The sequence below is a fragment of the Heliangelus exortis genome, chromosome 7, assembly GCF_036169615.1.
Source record: "Heliangelus exortis chromosome 7, bHelExo1.hap1, whole genome shotgun sequence".
NCBI lineage: Eukaryota > Metazoa > Chordata > Aves > Apodiformes > Trochilidae > Heliangelus > Heliangelus exortis.
Genome location: NC_092428.1, coordinates 24247971 through 24275281, shown reverse-complemented (window position 1 = coordinate 24275281; position 27311 = coordinate 24247971). Strand labels below are relative to the sequence as shown.

General features: G+C 40.1%; 1 protein-coding gene across 2 annotated transcripts in view; it reads left to right on the top strand.

Moving 5' to 3' along the window:
* SORCS1 (sortilin related VPS10 domain containing receptor 1) overlaps positions 1-27311 on the top strand; it is a 287845-nt gene that overhangs the window by 77454 nt on the left and 183080 nt on the right. For both annotated transcript variants that reach the window (XM_071749351.1, XM_071749350.1), the window contains exon 2: positions 9612-9679. In XM_071749351.1, the coding sequence (XP_071605452.1) occupies positions 9612-9679 (68 nt within the window). The remainder of the gene's footprint in view (positions 1-9611; positions 9680-27311) is intronic.

Genomic DNA, 27311 nt, shown 5'->3' with positions numbered 1-27311 from the left:
CTTTGTCCCTTGGCAAGCCCAGAGTCTTCTGAATGTCTGAGTCTTTCAATAGCAAGCCCCAGAGCAGGCCAGGCACGGATGCTTAATGCTTTTTTTCCACTTCACCCTTTCTGGGTGTCCACTCTAAATCGTTGTCAGTAACTTCATGTTTAAGCAGGATTGATTGCTTAAGCTGATTGACAGTGAATATAAAGGGGCATAAGAGTTAAAATTTCCTTCCAAGTAGTTTAGGCCTTCACCCTTCTCTTAATTCTGAAATAATCCCCAGAGGCCTATGTGGGTATTCAGTGAGATGGATAAACATAGGGCTGAATTTCTCTCTTGAGACATGCACAGAGCTCTCATGCTAATGGCTTTTAAGCATCAATGCAATCATAGTGTGTACTAGATTCCTTCCACACCAAGTTTTGTCTTCTAAAAGTGTCTCTTTCTTAACTATTTGCTTCTGCATTAAAACATTTCAAGATAACAGACAGTTCCCCCCCTCTCTTTTTTTTTTTTTTTTTTTTTGTCCTCCCTCTCCTCTTTCCTTTCTACTTTTGCTACTGGAAGAAAATCTGCTATTACAGTTACTTTGGAACCTGAATATCTCTGCTTTTCACCTATAGTAATTTACTCCCTGGAATTTTCTTTTAATCCTTTTAATTTATGGGGTTTGGAGGGGATTTAGTTCATTAATCAGATGTGGAGATGCTCGGATATGTTTCCATGAAACAGCTTCTCATTGAATGAATTTGTGAAAATGGATTTCAGTGTTGGAAAAAGGGCTCTAAGCAGGGAATTAATCCTCCTTTATAAGTTAATTCAGCATGTCAGTGGCTAAGGTGTTTTTCTGGAATGTAGTAGGCCTAGGTTTGGGTCCCTTTCAGTGTGAGGAGAAGCAGTAACTCAGTCTCTTGGCCTTTGGGCTTTAGCTATTATATGAACAGAATGTCCTCTCTCTGCTTTGGTGGTGATAGTATTTTAAACCCTTTTTAGATCGTAACAAATTTATTTCATCCTAATGACAAGCATGAAGACTGGGGCTATCTTTAAAAAGATTTGAGAGAGAGCTGCCTCATTTTACCTCCCTTTATTATAATTTGTATATACTCCTCTAAAAGTTGTCACCATGCCAGGGACCCCTGTAAGCTGAGTATAATAGAAACTGCCATACATCTTGCTCTGCTGATTGAATTATACAAGACTAAGAAAGGAAATACTGGTATTCATGTTTGGCAGACATTGTGTATCCTGCCTACAAGTGGTTTATATAGATGCCAAAAATATTAATAGCCAAAACAGATTTAGACAAATTCATGAGGGTTAAAGCTACCTGTGGTAGCTATAAGAACAAAAGAGTTGTCCTACTTGGTCGTATTCCCTTTCCCACAGTGGCTAAAATTTCATACCTGGGGAAATTTGCACAAACATTGTGATAGATATATTTTTATTAAGTTTACTTCGGTGCACATCTCCTCTGAACTTCTTCTGTCTCCCATTGAACAGATGTTAAGTATTCAGTATCTACAAAATTAAGTGGAAAGGAATTTCCCACATCATCTATATGGAATATTTTGGACCTCCCAATTTCACTTGGTCTTGTGTTCTGATTCCTGAAATGAGAATGATTGCCCTCTACATGGACAATGTTTAATGCTTTCTCTCTGAACTTGTACTATCACCTCCTGTCACAGAGGGGATAGTGGGAAATATCAGGTCTTTTTTTCTGTCCATTGAAGGACACATTAAAAAGGAAGGGAATTTTAACATTACAGTTTCTTCATAAGAGACTGGTGAAATGGGGAGTTTTTAGTCTAGCTATGTAACTGTGTGTCTGTCTTCTATCATCACACTTTCCTCTTTTCCTTTGATAGCTGATGTATTTTTATAAGGAAGTGTCTTGATCTCCAGTCCAGCTGGAAAGCAAATCACAGTCTTTGTGTCTCCATTGTTCTTGGTACTTGCATAGTTATTAGAGACTTTTGACACTTGCTGAGTGGTATAAAATTGCTAAATAATAATATGAAGAACAAGATTTGTACCAGTAATTTGCCCCCAGTAATGAGTTTTCTAGAGTTTGTCTTTTCTGCATTCATGAGCAGCCTGTAAAATTCCCAGTCTTGAGTTATTCAGACTTATTTGTGAATTTATTTGAAAACATTTCTCCACCTATCTGCCACACCAATCAGCTCACTGAAAATATTTCTGTGTTCTGGTTGTGTTCCCCATTTTTTTCCCTAGTCCTGAAGTCCTGTGCTGAATTCAGAAGCTAGAGATGAAGAAGGGAACAGAGGTGTTCAGTTATTTCCAGTCTTTGGAAGAGACAAACTCTGCAGTATGCCTCAGAAACACAGTTGATTAACATATAATGCATAAGAAAGCCTCAAGTCCTTTAGCTTCCTGCTCAATTATAGCAGAACAACAAGCTTATGAAAACTTAATTTGGTGCTTCTTCATAATTGACTTATGTTCCTCCTAAGTAGGTGATGGAACGGATCTTGAGAGTTTAATCAGGGATTCATGGATCACTGCACATTGAGGTGTGCTTAAACTGTCTTGATTGTGGATGGATATTTGTTTCTCTTCCCAATTAGAAGGCAGTGTGGCAGTTTAATCAGGAGACTCTTGTAAAGGATAGTTACATGACAATTATTTTTTACACAGCTATGCATATTACAATAGTTTATAAAAAAATATTGTTGTATACTGAATCAATTGAAGATTGATTGTGTTCTGTGCCTGTGTGAGAGTCCCTGTGCAGTCCCATTTGCAGATTATAATAACAGCAAACTGCACATATAATGTTTTGAGTCTCAAGCTCTGGATGTGTTGCTTACTCCTTACATGGGTGGATATCGCTACAGAAGGGAGAAAGCTGTTGTGATTGCTCTTTTCTTAGATTGTGACATATCCTGAAGATCAGGTTGTAGCATGTAACTGGCACATGTCTGAAATGATGAGCTTTCTATCAGGTTATTTGTTCAAATGAAGACTAATGGGACTAACACTGAAGCAGAAGAATCATAGAATCACAGGATGTTAGGGGCTGGAAAGGACTTGTAGAGATCATCTAGTCCAACCCTGCCAAAGCAGGATTGCCTAGGGCAGGCTACACAGGATGGGTTTTTAGAGTCTTCAGGGAAGGAGGCTCCACGTTCCCTCTGGACAGCCTGTTCCAGTGCTTCAGAAGCTTTACTGCTTCTTCACAGTAAAGAAATTTCTCATGTTGAGGTGGAAGTTCCCATGTTCTCTCTTAAATTACATTAAGCCCTATCTCAGTTGTCCTGCGCTGGAAATTAATATGTTTCTAATGCTGTGGCACAGAAAACTGTGGTGCTAGACAAGAAGCCAGGACTGAACAGGATTCTGAAGGCTTTTATTTGGTTTGGAGGTGTGGGGGAAAAGGGGCACATTCCTTTCCTGTCTGATTATTTCACTAACAGTCTACAGAAGGAAGCACTTTCTCAAATGAATCAGAAAACTGCTGTAAGTGGTTTGCAGTCGGGTATTATCAAATATACCATTGCCATAACTTTCAAATAGCTCAACAAAATGTTGAGGAAGGAGCAGCCCATGCACAGGTAATGCTGAGAGCTGATGGTATGAAAATCAGCAAAGTGGACTATTGACTAAATCTTTCAGTTTTGTGGCTTATCCCAGGACACCTGCAGTCTTGATTGAAGCAGATACACACATATGTGCCAAGCATGGATGTCTGGAAACATTAAAGCAGAGGTGCTGGTTTTGCCCTCAAAGTAAAGGCCTGTTGTGATTTTGAGACCAGCACTTGGATCCTGTAGGGCAAATCTTTCTGACACTTTTTTAAGGTCAGTTTAGAAGTAACGTAGTAAAAATCAGAGCCTGAGAAGTTATAAGGAACACCTTGAAAAATTCAGTGGTGTTCTTCTGTCTGAAGAATTTCTATCACCATGGAGCTATAAAGATTGTTTGCTTGAATTTAGTATCCTGTTGTGCTGCATAAAGTAGAAAGCATTTTCAGAGAGGACCTGGGTGTAGTGGTGAAAATACAGCTGATAAAATGTACCCAAGATGAGAGTTCTATTATAAATCAGATGGAGTTGGAATATCACAGACCTATTTGTGCAGTGGGTCTTCAATAATGGTGATAAAACCTTGAACACCAGAATTGTTTCAGTCCATGTCCTTGTTTACCCTAGCTTGACTAAGTATGGACACATTTCAACAGTACTTGTGTAGCATTCCCAGGAGTAAATTTGCAATTGTCTATGAGTAGTATATGAAGCTTTACAGATCCCTGACCTTCTGTGCTATTAGCTGGCTCAGGTACTGAGGTTTCTGTGTAGCTGTGGCAGAATATAGCTCGGTGTGGGCTTGCTTGCTTGCTGGACACACATCATTAACAGCAAATGAGTTACATGGCCACAGAGCATAGCCTGGCTCTTCCTTCCTTCCCAATGTGCTATGAACTTGATCAGTTGCAGAGTGTGGACTTTCTTTCAGTACATTCCTGGCCAGCTAGCTCAGCACTGTTTGGGACTAAGTATATTTTTTGCCAAGAGAGAAAACTCAGGTTGAAAATAATCCTTGGATTACATTTGGAACTGGAACTGCAGTCACAAATGAGCTTTGGCTGATACCCTGTGGGACCCTTCCTAGGAACATTTGTAGAGCAGGTGAAAACAAAGATTTGTCCAGGTAGATTTTTATGTAGTCCAAGGAAAGGTGTGGTGAGACAGTGTGGAACAGTTGACCGTGAACCAAGATAGGTCTAGAAAAAATTTAGCCTTGCTTACCCTAGTACCCAAGAGCCTCCTAAGGCTTAAACTGGCACATTCACAGAGCAGTCCCCTCTGCTCAGCCACTGATTTCCATCTTGAAACCTACCGGGCTGTCACATCCTAGGTCTTAAAAATCTTAAGTCAGGAGCGATTAGCAAAATATATTTTCCTTGAAAATGCTGGTTTGATTTCGAAAAAAACATAATGGTGCCCGAGGTGTGGATATCCTGTCTTTCCTAGAGTAGTCCCTGGGAACTGCTTCCCTTATGGAGACCAATGAGCCAGGTTTAATTACATCTTTTGTCAGTCTGTCTTTTCCCAGATAAGTGCAATACCTGCCAAGCCTTAGGTTTTTTCCTTGTCTGCTGGGCCTTTTCCCCTTTGCACGAGTAACTCAAACAGCACATTTTTAGGTCTGTAGCTCATGGTTGGTGCACTCACTGTTGATGTGGTAAACCCAGGATCAAATATCTCTTGCTCTGAGGTATAATTGCAGTGGCAGAATAACCCATTTCCACTGTTGGTCCTAATGAAGAACAGACTTTCTTTTTTCTCTTGCATTTCTATGCAGTAGGAAGGATTATCTATATTCACAGCAGAGCTGAGATAAGACTGGTTTTTCAGCTCTTTTGCATTGTATCCCTGCTTTGCTTGTTCTTTTCTTCATGCTTCTGTTAGCTCGCATTGATTGGTAAGTGGTAAAGGAGGGTGAAAAACATTATTTCAAAAAACAAAAACAAAGGAAAGAGTAAAAAAAAAAGGTGAGACAATATTTTTCATTTCATTACTGTGCTTCACAGACCCTATTCTGACATTTAGTACAACATTATATGCATGTCTCTGTTCATTAGCTTCCTCAGTGCTACATAGTGACAGCCACCAAGCAAAAAAAAATGAAAAAGGAAAAAGAAAAAAAAGGACAAGAAACTATCTTAAACCTGAACTAACCTTTGCAGGCTAAATAACAAAGAAATGAGAACAGGGAGGAAGAAATATGTTTTCTGAAAAAGTAAATATAACTGAAATCATGGCCTTGCATAGGTTATTTAAATATAATTACGAAGAGAAAAAGAGAGTACTGAGCTCTAGGGCAGCAAGAACTAATTTTCTGTCCAATGACTTGTTTGTTTTGCACATATGTGTTTGAGCAGATCTACTGCTAGTATTTGAAGTGCAGTAAATGACACAAGGAGACTGCTGAAACTGAGACAGTTTAAAGGTATTCAGGAGATGATACAGGTTCATGAAAATGAGTTTCCTACAGGAAAGCCTTTATATGTTTATGAAATAGGATATCTGCATGAAGTACAGATATCTAAACTACTACCCAACAAAACTGGTGCATACATATGCAGGAGCATGTTGTCAAATACAAGTATTAGCTTGGAAATGTTAAATGTTAAGATTTTATCCTGAATTTTTGCAGAAGATGGGATATAGCAATATTGCTTAGGGTTCTAGATGTAGCTAGTTTGCAAGTAACATGTATATTTTGTATATTTTTGTATATTTTATTCTATGATTCTATGATTTTGATGGGTCCAAGGGTATCTCTGCAGAAGGATTTGGAACTATATAAAAAATGTATGGCAGAATGCAACTGTGTTTTTTCTTCCATCAGTTCCAAGAGAACTAAAGCACTCTCAAGATCACGTAGGTTTTATTGAAATTTCTGGGGGAAGAAAAAAAGAACAAAAGAGATGCTTCATCTCTCTCCAAGTGAAATATTTTGATTTCTCATATTGGCATGTTTAATTTTTTGTCATTTCACATTCTTTTGGGGACCTGAATTAATTTTTTTTTTTTTTCCCCTCATTGGAGTTGGCTTTCTTGGAAGTTTAGAGGTTTGTGAATTGTTCTCAGTTGGAAAAAGTAAAAATCTGAGTAATTTGTGAAAAATTATTCTTGGTCTATTTAACACCAGTAATTGCACACTGCTAATTGTAGTATTAGTCTGGTTATCATTCCTGGGTTTTACAGATGAGGAAGGTGTGTCTTGATTCCTGTATGATCTTTCTCGAGATTACATCAATGAGTGGCAGAGAATGGAGGTAAAACCTCACTATTTTCTGTATTTTCTCTTCCCAGTTTCTGTGCCTGCTGTCTTCAGGTCTGCTTCTAAAACTACCAGATGTCAGAATACCATTAGGGAAAAATTCATTAGTCATTTACATCTCTGGTTCCTCTGGCAAGCAGAGGAGGAGAGTGCCAAGAAAGGCAGACTTGGAAAAAGATGTAAGCAACCATCCAGCTGCTTTGTGCAGCCCCAAGGGAGGTTTGGAGCAGGGCTGTGTGCAGCTCCCATCTCATATGGAAGCTTTCCATGCAGGCAAGCACTGAACCTCGGTGACTTCACTGCTGCCTTTCATTGGGAGGGAAGTTTTTCGGGCTTTGTGTGCACAGCTCTTTCTCTTCCTTCCCCTCTCCCTCTAGTTTTTACTTATTTGTTACGTAGGGGATTTATAGACCCATTCAGAGGGTCCTGTGAGGGATGGCAGCAACACAGTTCTGTATCTGGAGCAGCCAGCTGCCCTGCTGTCACTGATAAGCATTCCTGGGAGGGTGGAGATTGAAATTTAGCATTTTCAAAGCCCTGACTGGCACAAGCCTTGGTGAAGCAGATGTGCCCAGCCCAGCTCTGCTATCTGATGCCTCAGCAGGCAGCTGAGAGTGGGTGGGTTGGCTGCCCCTTCAAAGAGGGAGGCACCTCCTCGGTGTCAGTGCAGGGCTACGCTTGGGGGGGATGAGGGGGAATATCCACGTAGGGGTCCCCTTGTGAACAGAGGAGGGATTGTGAGGCAGCTGTGTGAACTGCCCCAATTGTGTCAGGGGGTGTGTGTGGGGTTATTTCAGTACATGCCACTCGATGGGGTGGGGGTTTTCATGGAGCGGCCTTCAGCTGCCACAGGGTGGGTGTTGCTGGGGGATGCTGTAGGATCTGGGGTTGGTGGTCAGGACATCTGAAGGGGCCTGGGGCTGGCTTGCTGCTGTGGGAAGAAATCTGGATCAGGGGATAGACTGGGGAGTCACAAAGCAATGCTGGGCTGTGCCTGGCACAGAGGGGGAGCCTCAAGGCAGGCTCAAGGAGCCTCAAGGCAGACCCTGTTCTGCCATGACCAAGCCCCAGGAGCACCTTGGGGTGAGGGGCAGCACAGGCTGGAGGATCCCCCAGGGGCTGGCAGGGACACACAGCCAGGGCCTGTCCCACACCCAGCCAGGGTGCAGGGCAGGGACAGCCCTGGGCATCCAGCATCTCCCTGGGGAGACTTTTTCATGTTTGTGTGGTGTCACTGAGGTACAGCACCGGGGTGTGTTCCCCCCTCACTTTGTCTTCTGCCTGACAGGTTTTGTATTTTAACAGTTTGAATCTGCAGCCAGTTATGTATGGACAGCAGGATGAGGCTCTCAATTTGGACATAAAAGCAGTAAGTGGGCATAGTGAGATAGATGAGATTAGAAAGGGAGCAGAAAAGGGAGGCTGCTATTCTTCTGGAGGATGTTTGATGGTAGCTGGCCCTGCTAAACCAATTTTTTCAGGTGCCTCTCCTGTCTTCCTCATCAGCCACGTGAGTTGCATCCATGCAGATAGAAAGTGCTTTGGGCAGCCTCAGTGTTATGGGGGATTTAAGAGATCTGTGCTCTAGCAAGAGGTGTCTGTCTGTGTATGTGCTCTGTCCCCTGTACCTTCCTCCACTTCAGTAACTGTGTTTTTGCTTATGCCCTGAGCTCCCCAGTCCCCAGGCTCTTCTGGTCTGTCCTACATGTTGAGACTACTGGGAAGAGGTAGCTCCTGGGGCTTTTTTGGGGCTATCAGTGTTTAAGAGACAGGATTGCTTTTACCTTTGGGAATAGCAGGGTTGAGGTGTGTTCCTCTCCCCTGGTGCAAGCAGCCACATGGCTGGTGCCAGCTCACACACAGCTTCCAGGGACTGAATTTCCTCTGGTCCTTTGCTTCTCTGCCAAATTGGTTGAAGTTGGTGGTGTTATCAAGGGAGCAGGGGAATGTGTATTTGTGAACCTCGTGTCTTAGGAACCCAGCCTGAAAATAATAATGTAGAGGTGGATATATCAGGGGTTTTGTCAGAGAGGAAGTGTTGTGCCTCTTTAATTTACCGTGGTTTTAATGGGATAGAGAAGAGGATAAGATATACGAAGACCTGGCAGGGGGAAATGCAAAATAAATGAGTTGCAAGAGCAATGGTCTGGTAGCTTATGAATTTATGTTCTAAATGTAGGTCTTGTTAAAGAAGCCATCATCTTGAAAGTCAGTAATTTTGTTTTTTTTTTAATTTTATTTTTTTGAGATATTAACAAAAGAGCATGCTGAAATGTTTTGCTGAAAGTTCTTTTTGCTAAAATTGCTTTTCTCCTCCTAGTAAGGTAATTTTATTCTAGAAGTGTCTGTTTTGACAGGACAGAAAAGCTGTTTATCAAAGAGCTAATAAAACTCCTAAACCTGGAAACACATTTATTCTGCCTAAATCTAAGGGTTTTCATTAAAGTGATAGAAAAGTTGGTTGTTAGAGACATTTGGAGGTTCCTCTTACTCAAAGCAGATCTCACCTTGTACCCTGAAACATTATGTCTAGCATAATGTCAGCTCCTTCCTACTGCACTCTGCCTCTTGGGGTTAAGGGAAGGACCTGTTGGCCAAAAAATATGCAGAGGAGCTGAGCAAGAAGAGGTCTGTTTGGCCTGACATACACCTCTGCAAATACTTCCCATGTCAATTTACTCATATGCTTTTAACAATTTCTTCAATTATGTTAAGCACCCATTAAAGGAATCCTAAGCCATCCCTAAGGTCATTTCAGTTCTATGAGATTGTAGTTGTTTGAAGCTAACCATGATTTCTTCTTTTACCTTTAGGTGATTCTAATTCTGACAAAGCTGTATGACTACAACCTGGGAAGCATCACAGAGAGCTCTCTTTGGAGGTATGGAGATAAATTGAGTTAATAATTACCACCCTACTTAAATAGGAAGAGCCTGATACAATTCTTTTATTGAATTTAATTGGATTTTTAAAAATGTGATAGAAAATTTGTAGCTAAGCCCTATCTCCCTCTCACTTCTTTCATACTCAAGGACAAAGAGGCTGTCTTGTTTCAGCCAGATAATGTACTTAATGGATATGCTATAACTTTCATCTCCCCTTTTCCATCTTATTCAGAACCAAATCAGCCAATTGGTTTATTTTCAGGAGAACTTAACAGCCTTAAGTCCTTGTTTATAATGAAGGATCTCTTGGCATTCTACTACCCAAATGATCCTTATGAAAAATCAGTGCTACTAAGATGGGGGTAATAACTGTGACTGAGTATTCAATGACTGTTCAGAACTGATAGCATTAGTACTAGATAATTGATTTCCATTTGGGTGATGTTAAGTACTAGACTGATTTATAAATAAATGTCTTGATTCTTTCATGATTTCAAAGCATGTTATGCACTCTGTGAACCAAAGGAAATAGTTGGCCCAAAGTTATTAGGATTCCATGTGAGCAGATGATGCCTGTTTTTTTTTTCTCTGAAAAATGTATCTAAGGGATGTTTACTTTGTGTGTTCCTAGTGACAATTTCATGACCTGTAACAGGTGAAAGGGAGGCTTTTTTGTGGTTCTATCTGTGAAACTTCAGTGGGAAGTTGAGGGGTTGTACATGCAGGCCATTGATGGAGATGTACAGCTTACTGTCTTTCTGAAAGAAAACTTTGTGTATTTGAAACAAAATCTTTTTTTTTTTTTAAATGAACTTGTTTTCATAAACATGTTTAGGAAAGGTTTTTTTGTTTCCAAGGAAGAAGTTTGTGTCAAAAGTAGAACAAAAATAACTTGTTCAAGGAACTGATCAGGATTTTAAGAGAATGATGGAGGAGAGATTTGACATGGAGTATATTCTGAACGCAGATTGTCCTGAAGAAATAAAATAATCAACCAAAAACCTCAAGCCTCTCCCTTCCCTCCCCCTTGTCCAACAAAACTGGGAAGTTTGGGTCCTTCCTCAAGATTTAGTTTAAGGTCCATCAGGGTTAGAATATATTTTTTAAGCATATACCAGGGGATTAATACCCCATGAGCTAACTTTAATGTCTCTCAGAGTGTGTGAAAAATGTTGGTACTTGTGATATTTTTGAGCAAGAAGTTCCTTAGATTATATGAGGAACCACTTGTCTTCCTTTGAACCCATCAGCTTTGGGTTCACTTGGCTCATGTCACTTCATTCCAGTTGCCTGAGCAACCACCCAGGATGGGCAAGTGCTTTGAACTGGGAAATGTTGAAGAAGAACTAGGATAGCTAAAATCAATCCACTTATCTTTGCAGTGCTCCATTATTCTTGGTCAGCTCTTCAGTGCTCATGACTGTTGTGGAAGTTGTCAGTGCACTTCATGGTCAATACTTGATCCTAATGCCTTACCAAAGCTATGGGTGGTTCCATTATGCTCTGTCATGAATCTGGCTCTGCTGTTAGACTCCCACTCACCATCCAAGCATGTCTTCAAGTCACTAAAACATCTCATTGTTACAATTCTAGGACAGCTTCTGTGGTCTTAGTGTGGTAGAAAGAAATTACAAAATAGGCATATCATTATTTAATGCACCTGACAGAGTTTATTAGCTATTGTTCCTCCTGGATGCTTCAGTGACATGTTAATTTAAATCTCACTGCTTGTTGAAAAATGTTAGAAAAAAAAATCTAAATTGAGAGAAGAGGAGAAACATATATTCTACTTTAATTTATTTAATGCCACTAAGTTTGATGCTGGGGAATGGAAGAAAGCATGATCTCATGTCTAGCTTGATTTCTGATGTCAAGGGTTCTGTATCTGAAGCACAGAGGTGAAAGATAAGTAATTCTGCAGGTAATCACAGCTGCCTTGAATATGTCTCAAAGAAATACCACTCTTGCCTCCTGTGCTGAGTGCATTCTCAAAAGGTTGATGAATGATGAGAGGCTGTTTAGAAGCATGTCACAGACATGAGTCATTTATGCTATAGCTGGTTATAAGCACATCTGTCGTGTGAAGGTGTCGTTGGGTGATTTAAGCAGTTTTCTGACTGATGGAACTGTAACCATCTGTAACACAACTATGCCATTGCCTACCAGATATGAATCTATCTTCTGTATAAACACACTACTACCTGGGAGGATGGCATTTTTGTGTAATTTTTCAGCCAGTTTAACTACAGCTGATTGCAGGACTAATGGATGAAGATCTTTCTAAAACTAATGATGAGTTAAAAGACCAGTGGTGGCAGACATGATGGGATGAACTATATTAAGAAAAAAGAGATGGGGAGAATCTATACAATCTTACAGAGTGCTAAGGATCAGTGCTCACTGAGCTTTGGACAGCAAGTGAGCTGCTGCTTCTGTACACTTTAAATAAGATTTTGCATCAGGGTCTGACATTAATTACACTGTCCTCTCAGCAGACTTTTTCCACAGTTGTAGTTGAGGCTTTTTTATTTACTTCTTATTATTCCTCTTACAGAGGAGGAAGAAGAAGAAAATGGAGGAGAAAAGATTATCTGTCACTGAGCAATTAACTGAGTGTATTGGATTTATTTATCTTCCTCTCCTAGATATCTCTTAGATCACAAAGAGGATTAAGCTGTGAGAGTTAGGAGATGTTTTTTACTACTAGGATAAGATAAGCTTACGTTTCCAATAAATATAAATGTCAGAATAGTGATTGTGGTGTCCATGAGCTGCAGACAGTGGTGGTGAAGGACTTTTATTTTTTTCTGTTTGTGTAAATATGATGCTTGGGATAGATGTGCATGCAGGGTACTTTGCCTCAGGGCCTTGAGAAGCTGACAAGTAATGAGTGCTGCTATTTACCTCTTTGCTGACTTCTAGCTCTGTATTTGGTCAGCTCTGTATTTCATGGCACTTGCTGTAAAAATAGGGGTAATTAAACTTTGTTGTTCAGTCAGAAAGTAGAAATTGTAGGGTTAACTTGGTTTGACAGCAATTGTGTTCTAAATTGAGATCTGTTGCTCTGTTAGTTGTGGGAGTTATGGATGATGCTCCTATGGTCCAACACTGTACCTGAGTCCTGAACTCCTCAGTCCAGGAGTGCTTAACACTTCCAGCCTGTCCTTCACTGTTCCTGGTTTCTGCAGGAAGAAAGCTCTAGCACACACACTATAAAGGAAAGTGAAAAACTTGAAAAAATACCTGAGTCTCATGCAGATCTGTCTTTCATATGCAGAGGAAGGAAAAGAGGGAATTGGTGTGTAAGCAGAGAAGAATCAAAATGCCAAGAGCATCTCTGCCTCTTGGCATATATAGAGAATCACTTATTCAGTGGAAAAATTTGATGAAATAAAGGATTCACTGTCCTCACTGCTTTCTTACCCTCTTGTGCACTCACCACTGATGCTGGGCTAGGTAGACCAAGACACTTGGTACCAACATCTAAGTACTGTTGTGTTCAGTCTGTATGTTGGGTAGTCCCATAATCACCATTATGCATGGGAGTGTTTTGGTGAAAACACTTTTTTGTTGGAGATGGGTTTGCATAAGTATTTTAGCTAATGGAAAGGAGCAATGGAACAGTAAGAATGTGTTCTGTTCTCTTGCAGTTGCTCTAGGGGTAGAAGCCTCAGGGAGGAAGGCATTTGTAGGTTGAGGAATTTATCTCAATACAACCTTGCAAAATTAGCCAGATGTTAGACATCTTTCTCTCCCTTGAATTTTGTTGTTTAAAGTGCCTTGGTTGTGAGCTGACCTCAGCTATGTGGTTATAAATACTATAGATGCTTAGAAGCCTCACACACTTGTTTCTGCAGGTGATTTTTTTGTTCCATCTATGTAAGAATGCCCATGTACTCCTCAGTACTGTTGACATGTTTGTGGAAATTTTCTTCTTCAAACTAGAGACTTCTTGCAACAGGAGACTTGAAGGATTGTAAATGTTCGTTTGCTTCCTTTGAGAGGAATTTCCAGGATATGTCTATATTAATCATTCTCCTGCACATTTTATCCTGGTTCCTTACTTTGGTTTTGCAGATGGGCTGTTCTCAACTCACTTATCATCTCCCTGCTGAGCCACATTAATAAGGTCATAACTTGTGGGTTAGTTACACAGTGTGCTCTGCACCAGCATATTAGGGTCTTTTAGCTGAACCAGGTAGGAGAAGCAAATCCATATGAGAGGAGCTGACAAAGTGAGGGGAAGGAAAATCTCATTAAACACATTTTAACCAGTAGTTTTGCAGTAAAGAGCAACTTGAAAAGGACTGTTTGAAATGCTTTTATCTATAAATACAGAGTGCTTCAGTTGCTCAGTGTGAGCAAGTCACTTTTCTTAACTGAATATCAGAGCCTGATAAATGCTACTACATTATCTCCCATGGGCACTTAGTGAAATTGTAACAACGGCATTTACAGTGTCTTTGTTTTAATTTTATCGTTGTCTTTTTGCAAACATACAAACAACTGGGTGTTCTGTGTGCAGATGCTGGAGGGCATCTGGGAGGGAGGGAAGGAGTTGGCACACTCTGCTGTTCATGTAGGAAGAAGTGGGTTTTTTCAGTTTGATCACAGCTTGCACTGGAAGCAGTCTTTAGAACATGAATTTCACTCGTGGACTGAGTGTGAAGCTGAGTGCAGCCCTTTTCTCTATGATGGGATGAACTATTCAGCCATGAGGACTCCCAGAGACCTAGCAGTTTCTATAGCTATTAATTGTTTGTGTGAGAGGGCTAACAGAGATAAACTGTTAGTTAGATGCCTAACAGTAATAAACTTGTAGCTCAGTCAGCTGTTCTGGTTGCCAAAGTTTCCTGGGATGTTTTGCCTGCTATCAAAAATAGCTCCAATAAAGCTGGAGGAGGGGTAGGGAAACAACAAACCAATCAAACAAAAAAATCCACCCCAGGCCAAAAAAAGACTTACCTAGGAAACAACCCCCAGCTGATGATTAAATAGATTCTACTTTAGTGGGAAGTTTACTGAAGTTTACCTCTGTGGGGTTTATATAACTCTTGCATGTTGAAGAATAACGTGTGTTAAATCACTCTCAAGTAAATTATGGCTTGACATAGTCTGAAGAGTCATGGCCTGATATTTTGAAGGACTGGATTTGGTTGAGGATTTAGTGATGTCTTCCTCATTGCCTGGCCTGCATGCATAAAATATTCAGTACTAATGACAATGCAAATTTATTAAGCATATTACAAATGTGTTCTCTGTTGCAGCCAGTCATGAAATGTAGGAGTGTTATCAAGTAAATCAAAACCCAAATCCATTTTCTGCATGAAAAAAAATGTAAATGAAGATAATGAATATTAACACTGACATATCAATATACTGTAAATAACAGTTGCTCAATGTTCATGCCACTTTATAGACATACAGTGTTCAAATGCAGTATTTCATTCTTGTTCTGCACATTAGAAAATGAACTTGCACCTCTGTTTCCTAGACCGTACCTGTTTACACAAATGATACTGATAAAACAGCAGAATTATCTCTGTCTCCAGTCCCTTGGGTTTATGTATCTGTTGTGACTGTGTAAGAACTGCAGACAAGCTAGACTGGAGCTGATATGTAAGAGGAAAGACAAACATCACAGTTGTTACCAGTTCAGAAACAGAAAGCAAAACACCCTTTATGTTCTGGTATTTCCATCCCTTTCATATCTACGGAGTCACTCTTTTGCAAAAAACAAAGACAAAAACCTGGGTAAAATTGTTCCTTTGCAGAGGAACATATGATCCACTAATCATGAAAAGGAAAGAATGGATTTGAGGCTGAACTTTGGTCAACAAAAAACAACTCCAGCTGAATAAATTATACTAGCTTGAGCTCTGAACTCTAAGGTCTTGAGTTCCATGTCCCTAATATTTCTGCACCTTGGGAGTTATACAGGTAAACATTCAAAGTTTATTGTTACTGCAGAGAGAGCCAGAAATGTGTTAATGGGCCTCTCTTGAGGAACGTCATGAAACATTTGGAAACTGCCTGCTGTAAAAATGCATATTTCAATATATAACAATGGAATGTCTGTTGTGCAGCATGAACTGACTACACCAAAACACACTGGGTTGCGTGGAAGTCTCTTTTTCCCCTCAGTTTCTCTAATCTTACCAAATAATTGGACAAAACAGAAAAGGATAAATAAAGCACTTAATTTATCAACTGGTGTCTTCAATAGTGACAGCAAAGCCACCTTTTGATTGTCAACCTGCCAGTGGCTCCTGTGCCTGGGAGCACACAAAGTTCTCAGCAGAAGCAGGCTTTGCTTTTTTGTGTCAGAAGTTTAGTTAGGGGGGAAAAGTTGTGACATCAATACATGAGCTGTTCATTAAGAAGACCCAAAGTCCTTTAGGAAGGCCTAGGGCTAATGGGTGAAACTCCACATCTTTTTGTATGTACCAGTATTGTTAATTAACACTGTGCTTTGCAGGGAGCTGGAGCAATTAGAGCAAGAAAGGTTCATTTTTCCTCTTGTAATTAGGATGCACCTTTGAGGACCTGTGTGTACCCAGTGCTGAGGTTTGTGCTTGTATGACAGGGACAGCTTGGGGGAGACTTAATCCTGGTGAGTAAGGAATTAGTTTGCATTTTGACTTCCCTTTACAACACCTTGAAGGAAGCATGAGTGGATTCAGGAACTTTTCTATTCTGGATGACAGCCTTCCCTTCCCCCCTCACCCTCCCACTGTACTGAGATGTTTCACTGGTGAGATACTGTAAGTGGTGGGTGAAGTTGTGCCCTGTTGATTATGATCATCAATTGTAATGCACTCTGAACTGATACAGAGCTTTAATAATGTCAGATAAAAAGTCTTCTTCCTTCTCTTTCGCCCATAATTTCCTCCTACACCCTCAAATGAGTTTCTTCTGTAAGGAAGTCTCATGAATTTCCCAAGCATGCATTTTACTGTGTTCTGTGTAGTTGGGTGTGAAGATATAACATCTTCTCAATGATCTTGCAATCTAGATAGATGGTTTATCTATGAGAGACACTGAGTTGAAAAGCAATAGAAATTCAGGGCTACCACATGTCTTGTGTATTAAATGACTCCTTAAAGAGAGACAGAGAGAGGCTGATATCAAATTTTTCCCAAGGCAAAATTCTTGCAGAAAGACAGTGTTGTTCATTCTACTAATTTGCTTTTAATGCTTTATTTCCAGGCATACATAGCTGCTTGTGTTCCTGTTAATTTCTTTCTGTTTTTCCTTAAAGCTTGTGCTCTTGGAGTCAGGTGACTGCTCACAATCTGAGCTTTTCTGTGGAGGGAGGGAGGCTCTTCCTGATTCTCATATGATAAGAGAAAATTGAATGGTTCCAACTGCTGTACAGATTGGAAAGCCCAAACACAGATTTTTCCCACTTGCTTCCTGAAAGCTTTTTTTATTCATTCTTGTCTGGAAAGATTAATCAGGATGGGATGGAAGTGAAGTCAGAATGGGGTAGATTCCTCCTTAAACTAGATGCATAGATACTGCTTTGATACACTGAAGGCTGAGGTTTGGATCTCAGCTCTGATCGGGTCCAAGCAGAGCCTTGAGCCTGGCTTTCCAGCAAACCAACTGAATGTTGATTGTTGGCTTGCATGATTGCACTGTCCAGCATGAAAAAAAAAAAAAAAAATGTTTCTGTTCTGCTGGTGAGCAGAAGCAGATTTTGTTCACTTTTGATCAAGCTGGAGGTTTTTGCTCTTTAATACTGGTGATACTATAAAGTTGCTCTCTGTCCTAAGGCAGAACAGAGGGAGAAGAGACACCCTGTCAGGGTTAGTAGTATCCAGGTATTTCCCATATGTAAGAGAGAAACACAGCTGGACGGAAAGGATGCAGAGACTGAAAGGCAGCCTGAGGAGATGGTAGGCTCCTTGTCACTGATTAAAAGCTGACAATCTTCCCCAGTAGGCTGTGGCTGATGGTCTGGAGTTGCTGAGAGATTTTTGTTAAGCTGCAGGCTTTAAAATCTGTACAGCACTGAACTCGCTGTCTGATGGACACTGCAACCTCTGGGGTAAAAAAGCTCAAATCCAGTGAGCACAGTCCTTTTATATTTGAATACAAAACCTTTTTAAAATTAGCTACAAGGGAAACAGGAAGCCAGGAGAATTAAATGACCTGTTTGTTAAATAACTCTTCTGTAAGACAGGAGTATGAAAGGAAGCTGTGGGTAGGTCTAAGGTCTCATTGTACTTTACCAGTAAGTCACTGTGTTCTTACTGGTAGTTCTGGTGGGTTTACATTGTCCCAGGCTGTCTCAGCTATGAACAATCAATACAGGAGGCTGAAAACCACACGTTTTTTTTGTCTCCTCGATTTATTTCTGTTCTTGCTTGTAGGAAGCAACATATCTGCTGTTTAGAGCTGTGGAATGAGAACCACAGTTGTGACTCCTTGTCTTCTTACAGATTTGGGAAAGCTTCTTCACCATTGCATGTGAGGGTAATGGGCTTATGTTACCTGTCCTCTAACAACTTTAGTTTGGATTTTGCCTGAACTGAGGCTTATCCTTGCAAAAGTGTTAGTGATTAGATCCAAACCCCTTTGTTTTAGTAAGTTCTCTTTCTAAGAAAAGAAAATCAACACAGAAGATGTTTTATGACCATGGACTATGTGGCATTGCTGGAAAGAAATACTAAATGGGAGAAGCACTAGAGGCAGCAGCATAATGAAATCTTTATGAACCTCGCTTTTAATAGTTGTTCATTTCTAAAGATACAAAACAACTTTTTTTCTTGTCAAGTTTGCAAATTCTCAGGTCCTCTATTGTGTTTTTTTGGGAGGTGAGATATCTACAGCCTTTTTTCCTCCTTACTCAATGGTAGCACTGCCCAAGTGGAAGCAACACCCTTCTGTACTATGGAGTAGGTAAAATTGTGAAGTTTTTGGAGTTCTTCCTCAAAATGAGTTTTCCTTGCTAAAGTCTTCAAGAGGTGGTCACATTTTTATCCTATCCTGACTCCAGCAGTGCCCAATAAATGACAGTTATTTATTAGTATTAAGCTCTCAATAAGAAACCTACTACTTTGGGGATAATTTTGAATTCTTGCCCTGACAGCAAAATCTGCTGATGCCCTGGAACATGAGTCTTGATGGCTTGCCATAGTACCCTTAATACCTTGTTAAAAATATAAGTTATGTGTATTATAGAGTTTTACATAATTGGCCCTTTCCAGTAAGCACATCTGTGACTTGCAAGACTCTGCCCTGGTTTTCCTGTGAGCAGTGTGCACTGACTACAAGCACTGTGGAAATATAATTTCACTTCCCTGCCAATGCTCTCGAGTGACGATGTGCTCTCTGTTATGAGGCAGCATAAAATTCAGAGGCCAGTCATGATGAAGGTAGTAAGAAAGAAACTTAAAGACCTCAGTAAATTTCCCTTTTAAATGTTCCCTTTCAAAGGTAAACGGTCTTATTCTTTGTAGTCTCTCTTTGCATGTTAGCAGCTTTCACAATGCTAATTCTTTTGTAAGAAAAGCACATTACAATCCCAGTCTGCTTTATTTCTGGTAAAGGAGCCAAAGGAGGAAGAAGCCAATATATTTTTTCCAGGTTTGCCACCTACTCAGCACACACATACTGCAAATTTAAGATGTGAATGTAACTCAAAGAAGAGAGTGGGATGTCAGAAGTTTTTTAATAGCCTTTGATTTATTCCCCTAAGTGCTTTATTAAGATGATGCACAATGGGGTTTGGAAGCCAAATGCAGTTCTAGGAGAGACCTGAAAGAATTCTTTTCAGTCTCTTGACTTTTCTTCCTTAACACCATAATTTGTTTGACTGAGACAGAAGTGCTGTGGATTCAGAAGAGGGATTCTATTTATTTAGTATTTGTGAGTTTATCAGTCCAGTTTCTGACCTGAATGAGTAGGAGTATGAATGAACTTACTGTGGTGTGAGAGCTTCGTGGTTCAGAGAACAGGATAGTGGCTGGGGTTGGGAGATTTGTGTTCTGTTGGTGTATGAGTTTGTCACTATTACACAGTGAAATATTTGGTTAGGGATAATGAGGAATCAGCAAATTCCTGTGTATCGGAAGTCAGCTGCAAGGAATTTTCTCCCAGCAAGCTATTACTGATGACATTCTGCAAGGTCAGTTTTAGGTGCAGTGATATAGGGCATTTTTGCCATTAGTCTGGTAATAAATTTGGTATAACTTCCACTGTTTAAGACAGCCAGTGTAGTAACTCATAAAGAGACCTGAGGTAGTCACAGTGAACCAATGGATTACTTAGTAAGCTGAGCTACCTTGTAGAAACCTGTTTTAGACCTACAAAGCTTAATAGCAGGACAAGAGCTGCAGACTGTTTTTACAGTACTATGTACTGGCTACTTAGAGCATGGGGAAGAGCTGCATTAAGATGGAGCGTGGAAACTGGGATAGGCAGCAAACTGAACATCATGTCCTGTTGTGAAAAGGCCAAAGTGCAATGCTTTGTGATCAATGATTATGTCAGCTAGTGAGCCAGGAACTGAATTTGTAAAGAAATTAAAACTATGAAACATTTACTTTAAGGCACTGATTTGTCATGAAAAACTTCTTTTTTTGTGACAATGTACAGTTTTCAATGAAAATTTGCACCCAGGGTGGGATTTCTGGGCTGAGTTGAAAGAGAAATGCAAAGTGCAAGCAGTGCATAGCACTATTTGAATGCTGCTTTGCTTCAGAAACAATCTGAATATGCCCATGAAGGATGCCATCTGTATCCTAGAAAGTCACAGAATTCCAACTGTTGCAGGATGGGAGAGGAAATATGAAATCTTGCTTCTTGAGGACTTACTCTGGTATCTGTTGTTACCCAGCACCAGAGACAACAGGGTACTGAGCTAAATGAACTTCTGCTCTGACCTGAAATGCCCACCCTCGTGTTGTGTGTGATAGCACAGAACTCTGTAAAGCATTGCTATTGTGATGTAGCTGCATCTCATAGCTACATTTGCTCATTTATGTTCCAAATTACTAATTACCTAATTAGTCCAAAAAGTCCAAATTACCAAATTCAGTACAAGGGTAACTTGGTGAAATGTTGATTTGAATTAAAGACACAAAATTAAACAGAACAAAACCACCCCCCTACAGTCATGCATATAGCAAATGCTTGAAATTACAAGTGAACCAAGTTTGGTGTCTGTAAGAACAGTGACTTGAGAGGCAAAACAAAGGAAAGAAATTGTAACATGACTGGTGATATCCGGTGGGCAAGGTTGCTCAAGCCAGGTAAAAAATGAGAAGTACTGAATAGAGGTGGGGGAGGAAATGTAGATTTTGAAGCAAAGATCAGACATGGTGAAGGTTAAGGTGTTGCTTGAGCAGAGGAGTCAGCTCTCCTGCTTGTAGAAACTGGTGTTAATATCCTGGCCTGAGTTAAACTGCATGCCTTTCACTAGCTGTTGATCTGGCCACTGATATAAAAGCAGTATCCCCCTTCTTGTTAGGCTTTTCATCTTACTATTGATGTATCTTGATAGCTGCTATTACCACTTGGCTTCTTTTTCCAAATGCTAAGTCAACAGAAAAAGTGATTGAAAAGACAGTAAGTGTAACTACAAAGTTTATTCATTTATTGTCCCATTAGAAAATAATGTCCATTATTGCAATAAGTATAAATACGTTGTCCAGCCCCTCTATAAACTTAATTAAAAAGGCATTGGGTTTGGCAGTTGGCTTCTGTTACATTCAGTTGCTCTTTATTGTTTCAGAAGAAAGCTGCTGAGTCAACTGGTTTAGCAAGAAGATGGAATAAACCTCTCAGATTAAACAAGGCTTGTTAATTTGCAGAATTTCTGTTGCAATTGCTTGCACAAACTTGTAATAGCCTAGTTTTGTGTGAGTGGATTATCTCTGATGTGAATGCTGGTTAATGCTCTGAAAAAATGGGGAAAAATAGTTTTTTTGTTAGCTTTGTATGGGATAAAATGAAAGTGCTGGAATTATCCATTAAATAGATTCCAGTTAGAGGAGTTGCATGTTGCAACTTTCTTTTGGACCAAATCCAAAATCCAAGTGTGTGTCATTTAGCTGAGGTAAGGTCTGAAGTTATTTCTTCCTGTTATAGCAGGTATCACTCCAGCCTTTTTTATTGTAATTAATCCCATTGTGTCTGTACGATTTGATTGCTCAAAAAGGGAGGTCCATTTTAGTTGTACAAAGGGCTAATTTGGATCAAATCAAAGATCTGCTTAAAGCAGTACCTTTTCTTCAGTGTAAACCTCCTGCAGATAAAGAAGAAAGGGTATAAGAATTAGGCCAAGCATGTGTGATACTTTTCTGATGAACCCACCAGTTAATACTGTCTTCTGGCTCCAGGGCTTTGTAAAACAGAAGTGTTTAACAGAGGTATTTATTAGCCTTGAGAGAGAGTGTTTATGTGGAGATTATTTTTCCTCCTCAAAACATATTCATCAGTTGAACCAATATAAACTTTTAGCATCCAGAACAGTAGACAGCTGAAAAGCACCAGGTGGTTGTTGGCCAATGTCAACTGCAGTGACACCTGAATTAATGCCTCAGAAGGGAGAATTTTTCTGTGCCTGTAGCCAGTTGATTTCTTTTTTCCCTACACCTCTTTATAGATGTGAAGTCCTGCTGTGTGATGAAAGCAAATTCACTCAGCTGTGTTTTATCTTATAAAATGAACCTGCCACTCCCCATGTTGGATGGAGTGCCCTGCAGGAATGAAAAAGAAGTAAAGGATATGAAATTCCTCTTGTGTGCAGCCTTTAGCACAAGGTGCTCCATGTGGCTGATGGAGAACAGTGTCTTTTGAGTTTTATTGATTGGTCTTTAAGCATTGCCTTATCCTTTTAATGAATGGAGAAAGTGAAGGGGATGACTTTGGAAAGCTGCATTAAGAGTAAGAAAATACTCTGGTTCTTTAGGAAACTTGTGCAGTACAGATTTGTACCATGCTGCTTACTAGAAAATGAAAGTATCAAAGAATGAAGTGATGGTGGTCCAGGATGATCTTCAGCTCTGTATTCCTTGCAGGATGGCTGAATTGTTCCTGCCACCTTAAAAATATTTTTCTCGTCGAAGAGGTGGCAGTGACCTTGTCTTTGAAGACCCAGCTACTTGACTCCTGTTAAATTAGTGTCCCTGAAACTACAATGAGGACCTGGTTGGTTTAATGCTGTTCATGAACCTAGTGATGACTGCACTGCCCTCTTCTGGTTAAATGTGATGTAGAAAATTAAATCTATCTCTCACTGTTCATAGATAGACTTCCCATGAGAAAATACTTGCAGTAATTTGGGTCAGAAAGGCAAAAGCAGAGGGAGTTTAAGTTCTAGCAAGCTAGAATGCTGTTTCTCTGGACTCCATGCTTCTGTACTTTCCTTTGTTGGTTTCTAGAGTAGCTTGCTCTGAAAGCTACATAATACATTAATGTGCTCTTCTGTAACATCACATAGAAGTCCAGAATTGTGCTGAATGCAGATGTCAAATGTTTGTCTTATCAATCACTAAGCCTCTAACAGGCTGTTATGTAGTTATATGTGGCAGTTGTACAGACTCTTCTGTAAAGTGTCATTACTCTCTGGAAAGGCTTGTATGGATTGCAGTAAGGTTCAAGTTGGGCTCATTACCAGTTTTTCCTATCCAAAGAGACAGAACATTGTTTTCTGCTTTAGTTTGTCTTTTTGTGCCATCCATAAGTACAAAAAGTTCTTATAAATAGAATTAGTACTTGTAAAACACTATGTTCCTGTCTGTTTGTTTGGTCAATACTGTGCCATCCCTGTCCCAGGACTGCTGCAGGTGAGTATCTAGCAAGCCAGGGGGATGCAGCAGACAGGTCAGCCCAATGCACCCAGGGGAGGGAGTGGTGCTGGCACATCAGGCAAGGTCTCACAGCTTTCTGCCCTACTTCTTGGAGAAGTTCACACCAAGAAGTTCTCTGGGTATTTCATTCCTAGGAGAGATTAGAAGTGTGTTAATAGCAGCAAAAGTTAATAACATATTAGTGAACCCAAAGGGCTCTATGAAGAATCAAACTCGGTTGCCTCAGTAGTATGAACAGGATTTTGTCCAAAGGATTGGAGATGCTACGTCAGGGGTGAATTTTAAAGAAGGCTTTAAATGAGACTAGAAGATTCCTCTTTTTAAAGTTTTTTTTTAAAGCTTGATCAAAGGCCAGCTAAGTCTGTTGTCCTTGCTGATCTGTTATTAGGATCACAATGCTCTCTCTGGGAGACAAAAAGGAAAAAAAATCATCTTGCCTCCTACAGTAACTGTTGGCCTCTCCTGACCAAACCTGGCTGCTGCTTCTCTGCAGCAGGGGTGTCATGGTCTTTCTCTTGTACTGTGCTTCTCTGCAGTGGGTGCAGGTGGTTGCCCTGATTTTTAAGTCACCAGCTGTGCCTGGTATGTGGTTGTAACACTTCTGTACAGCTGTGGCAGAGACCTGTGGGACATGAAGCTCATCTGCTCAGATTACCAGCTGGCAGTAGTCCAGCTGAAAGGTGCAAGGTTGCTGCTGCTAATTCCCTGAGTTTGGAGAAGTTTTTTTCAGGAGCTCGGCTTATCAGATATCAAAAATACCAGGTTTTAATGTGTAAATGCAATAAAATAAAGATAGGATTAACTGCCAAGAAGCCTAGATTTTTTTGTAGGAAGAGGGCTGGCAGAATAACACTTATACTGACAGAGCCCTGCAAAAATGATGTAGTTACACTCAAGGAGCTGAACTTCCTGGCCTCTGAATCAGATAGGATTTGTCAGCACTATCAGCTGAGCCAAAGCCCAGTGGTACAGTAAGGAAGACACACTGTTAGTGTTGCCTTTCTGCCAGAGTCACAGAGAAGACAAGTAATGATGTCTTCAGCATAAAAGGACTGTTCCATTAGTTGAAATAATAGACTAGGAGTGGATTTGTCTGGAGATAAAGAACAGAGATACAGTCCCAGTCCCCAGGCAGGGATGTATGTGATATACTTGCTGTTTGTGCTCCACTGCTGTCATTTGCTGCACTCTAGACTGACTTTCTGGGATTAATAATTTATTATGCTTATTTACCAGTGCTTCCCCTAAGGTAGACTCCTTACTACTGAGTTGCTCACCAGTCCTGGTCTATCCGTTGCTACAAGAATCACTTTTTCCTGTCCTCATTCCTAATTTTCTAAACCAAACTTTACCTTTTGCTGCTGCTTTTTTTCCTGCATTTTTTTCGCTCAGTCAAAGAGGTATTCTGTCAGGTCTTGAAGGTGTGGGTTCTTAATTTCTTTGCTCATTTTCAAATAAATCTCCAGCTTGTATCATTCACTAGGATGAATGTAGGTATCCTGATTAGCTACTATGACAACTCTGTCTAATTAGCTGAGCTGGTATCTCCCTTCCTGAATGCCCAAAGGAGGTGTTTTGTTTGAAGGCTTTATTTAGATGAGCTAACAATTAATCACTGTGCACAAGTCCAGAGACTGAAGACAGTTGATGTAGCACAGTAGCCTTAACTGAAGGAGGCAGAAGAGACCTTGTGATTTAGGGGTGGCATTACAATCATTATAGCTTTCTATCCGTCCTTCTGTTTCCCTACAAAATAAGATTCCTTTTTGTGCTCACCTTGAAACAGCCCTCAGAAGATAAATTTGAGCTCCTTAAGGCCCAAACAGAGATATAACTCCAGACATTTTACCCAGGCTGTCCATTTCTTTTGAATAGTTGAGAAACATCACGTTTGGGAGTGATGACATGACTCTCCCTCTTAGAAGAAACTCAGTGAAGTAGAACTGGGACCCAATCCATAGAAATTTCTCTAAGGATTGTAAATGTCTGGAATGTAAAAATGGGAATGTGAGAATTTAATGGTGCCAAGACTAGCAACTTCCCGGCCAATGCAGAGCTTCCAGAGTTGATGGCTCTGTCTTGTCCTGCAGAATTTAATTATCTTCCTAATTCTTGGCCTAAATACATTTTGTATTCTTCCAGGCTCATCAATGTGGCTAGAAAAGAAATTTTGTTATATGTGCTCTTTTCTTTTGCTGTCTGTAAACCACTGGTTTACAGACCACTAAGGTAATCTTCCTCAAGATGAAGGGGTTTTGTTTAAACAGTAGAAGGAAATGTTAGAAAGAATATTGTGAATCTCAAGGTGGTGAAAGATGTCTGATATATCCAGTGATAAAGTAGTACAGGGCAAGTTTTTGAGGTGATGGTTTTTGAATCTGGTGTTGCTGAGAGAAATTTTGGAGTGTGCAATTCTTCTCTCACCCTCAGGTTCTCTCATAAGCTCTACTACGTAACAGACTGAGCCATAAAGCCAGTCTTGGGATAATGGTGCCTTCTTTGTTGACTTGTTCAAAGGTTTTGGGAATGTCTGTCTCACTTCCTAAGGGATTTTCAGGGTGGTTTGAAGTAGTTTGGATTGTAAAACAGTTCTGCAAACATACTTGTTCCTTCACTCTTGGATCATAAGCCCTTACTCTACCTGGTTCTGTCAAATGTCCCTTAATAGTGCTTAAATTATATTTAAGAGGTAGCTTTTCCTGTACCACCTTTTCTCCTTTCTTGTTCCCTCCATTCTCTTTACCAGCAGCTTCCCTCTTAAATATCACTAGCCTGTTCTTGCAGCAAACACCTCATAAACCAAGCCAGAATAAACTATTTCAGAACAGCCCTATATCTATCACCTCTCCTATACACCATTTTGAAATGTTCTATATAAAAATTGTTAGCAGCTCAGGAATCCAATAAAACCTTTACTTTTTTAGCCATTAATAACTTTAGGATTTTTTTTTTCCATTGTGTTAATATGAAATAATCATAAAAAATAATCACCACAGTTTTATGTCATTCTCTCCAACAGTTCTGTTTTACTTTCATAAATAAAACATTCTGACAAAAATACACTTATTTTAATACACTCTCACACTGCTACCCAGCCTTAGTTTCGTGACTCTCAGCAGTCTCATGCAGTGCTGAGAGCTTCATGGGACCACTGCTGTGCTCTCTGTGGATGAGTCAGCTTTCCAATTTCAAAGGAGCAAAAAAACCCAAAACTTTTGTTTTGAGTCCACACATTACTCATGCAAAACCCAGCTCGCTTTTTGAGATTCGTCATGGGCCTCTTTCAGATCCATGGTTGGCTCCATTGCTACAAGAGAATCCAGCATTTTCAGCTGCTATTTACAACTACCTGACCTAAATGGCTTTATAGGTACAAGAGCTTTCCTTGCAGAAATTCTTTGCAGCTTTTTGATCCTCTGTAGTGAAGCTACAATAGCCAGTCTGAACTGCACCCTATAGTTGAATTTTACTATCTATATCTTGCTCATATTTGAGATTATCCAGGCTTTCCTTCTATTTTATGGACCAGTAAACCCTATTGTTTACAATGCAAATGTGCAGGGTTTAATTTTTTTTTAATGCACTGCTGCTAGGAGAGTCCTTCCCTTTTTGAATCCCATCTCTTTGTCAGCTTGATTAATCAAATTTCTGGTCAATCTGTTACTCTCCTCTGTAATAATGACTGTAATTGCATTTTAAAACATTTCTTTCTATCCTACCCATAAGTGGAGTTCAAAGGGCAGAAGGAGAGCATCACCCCACAATAAGAAGTACATTGGCCAAAATAGCTCTTTTTAGATGGAGG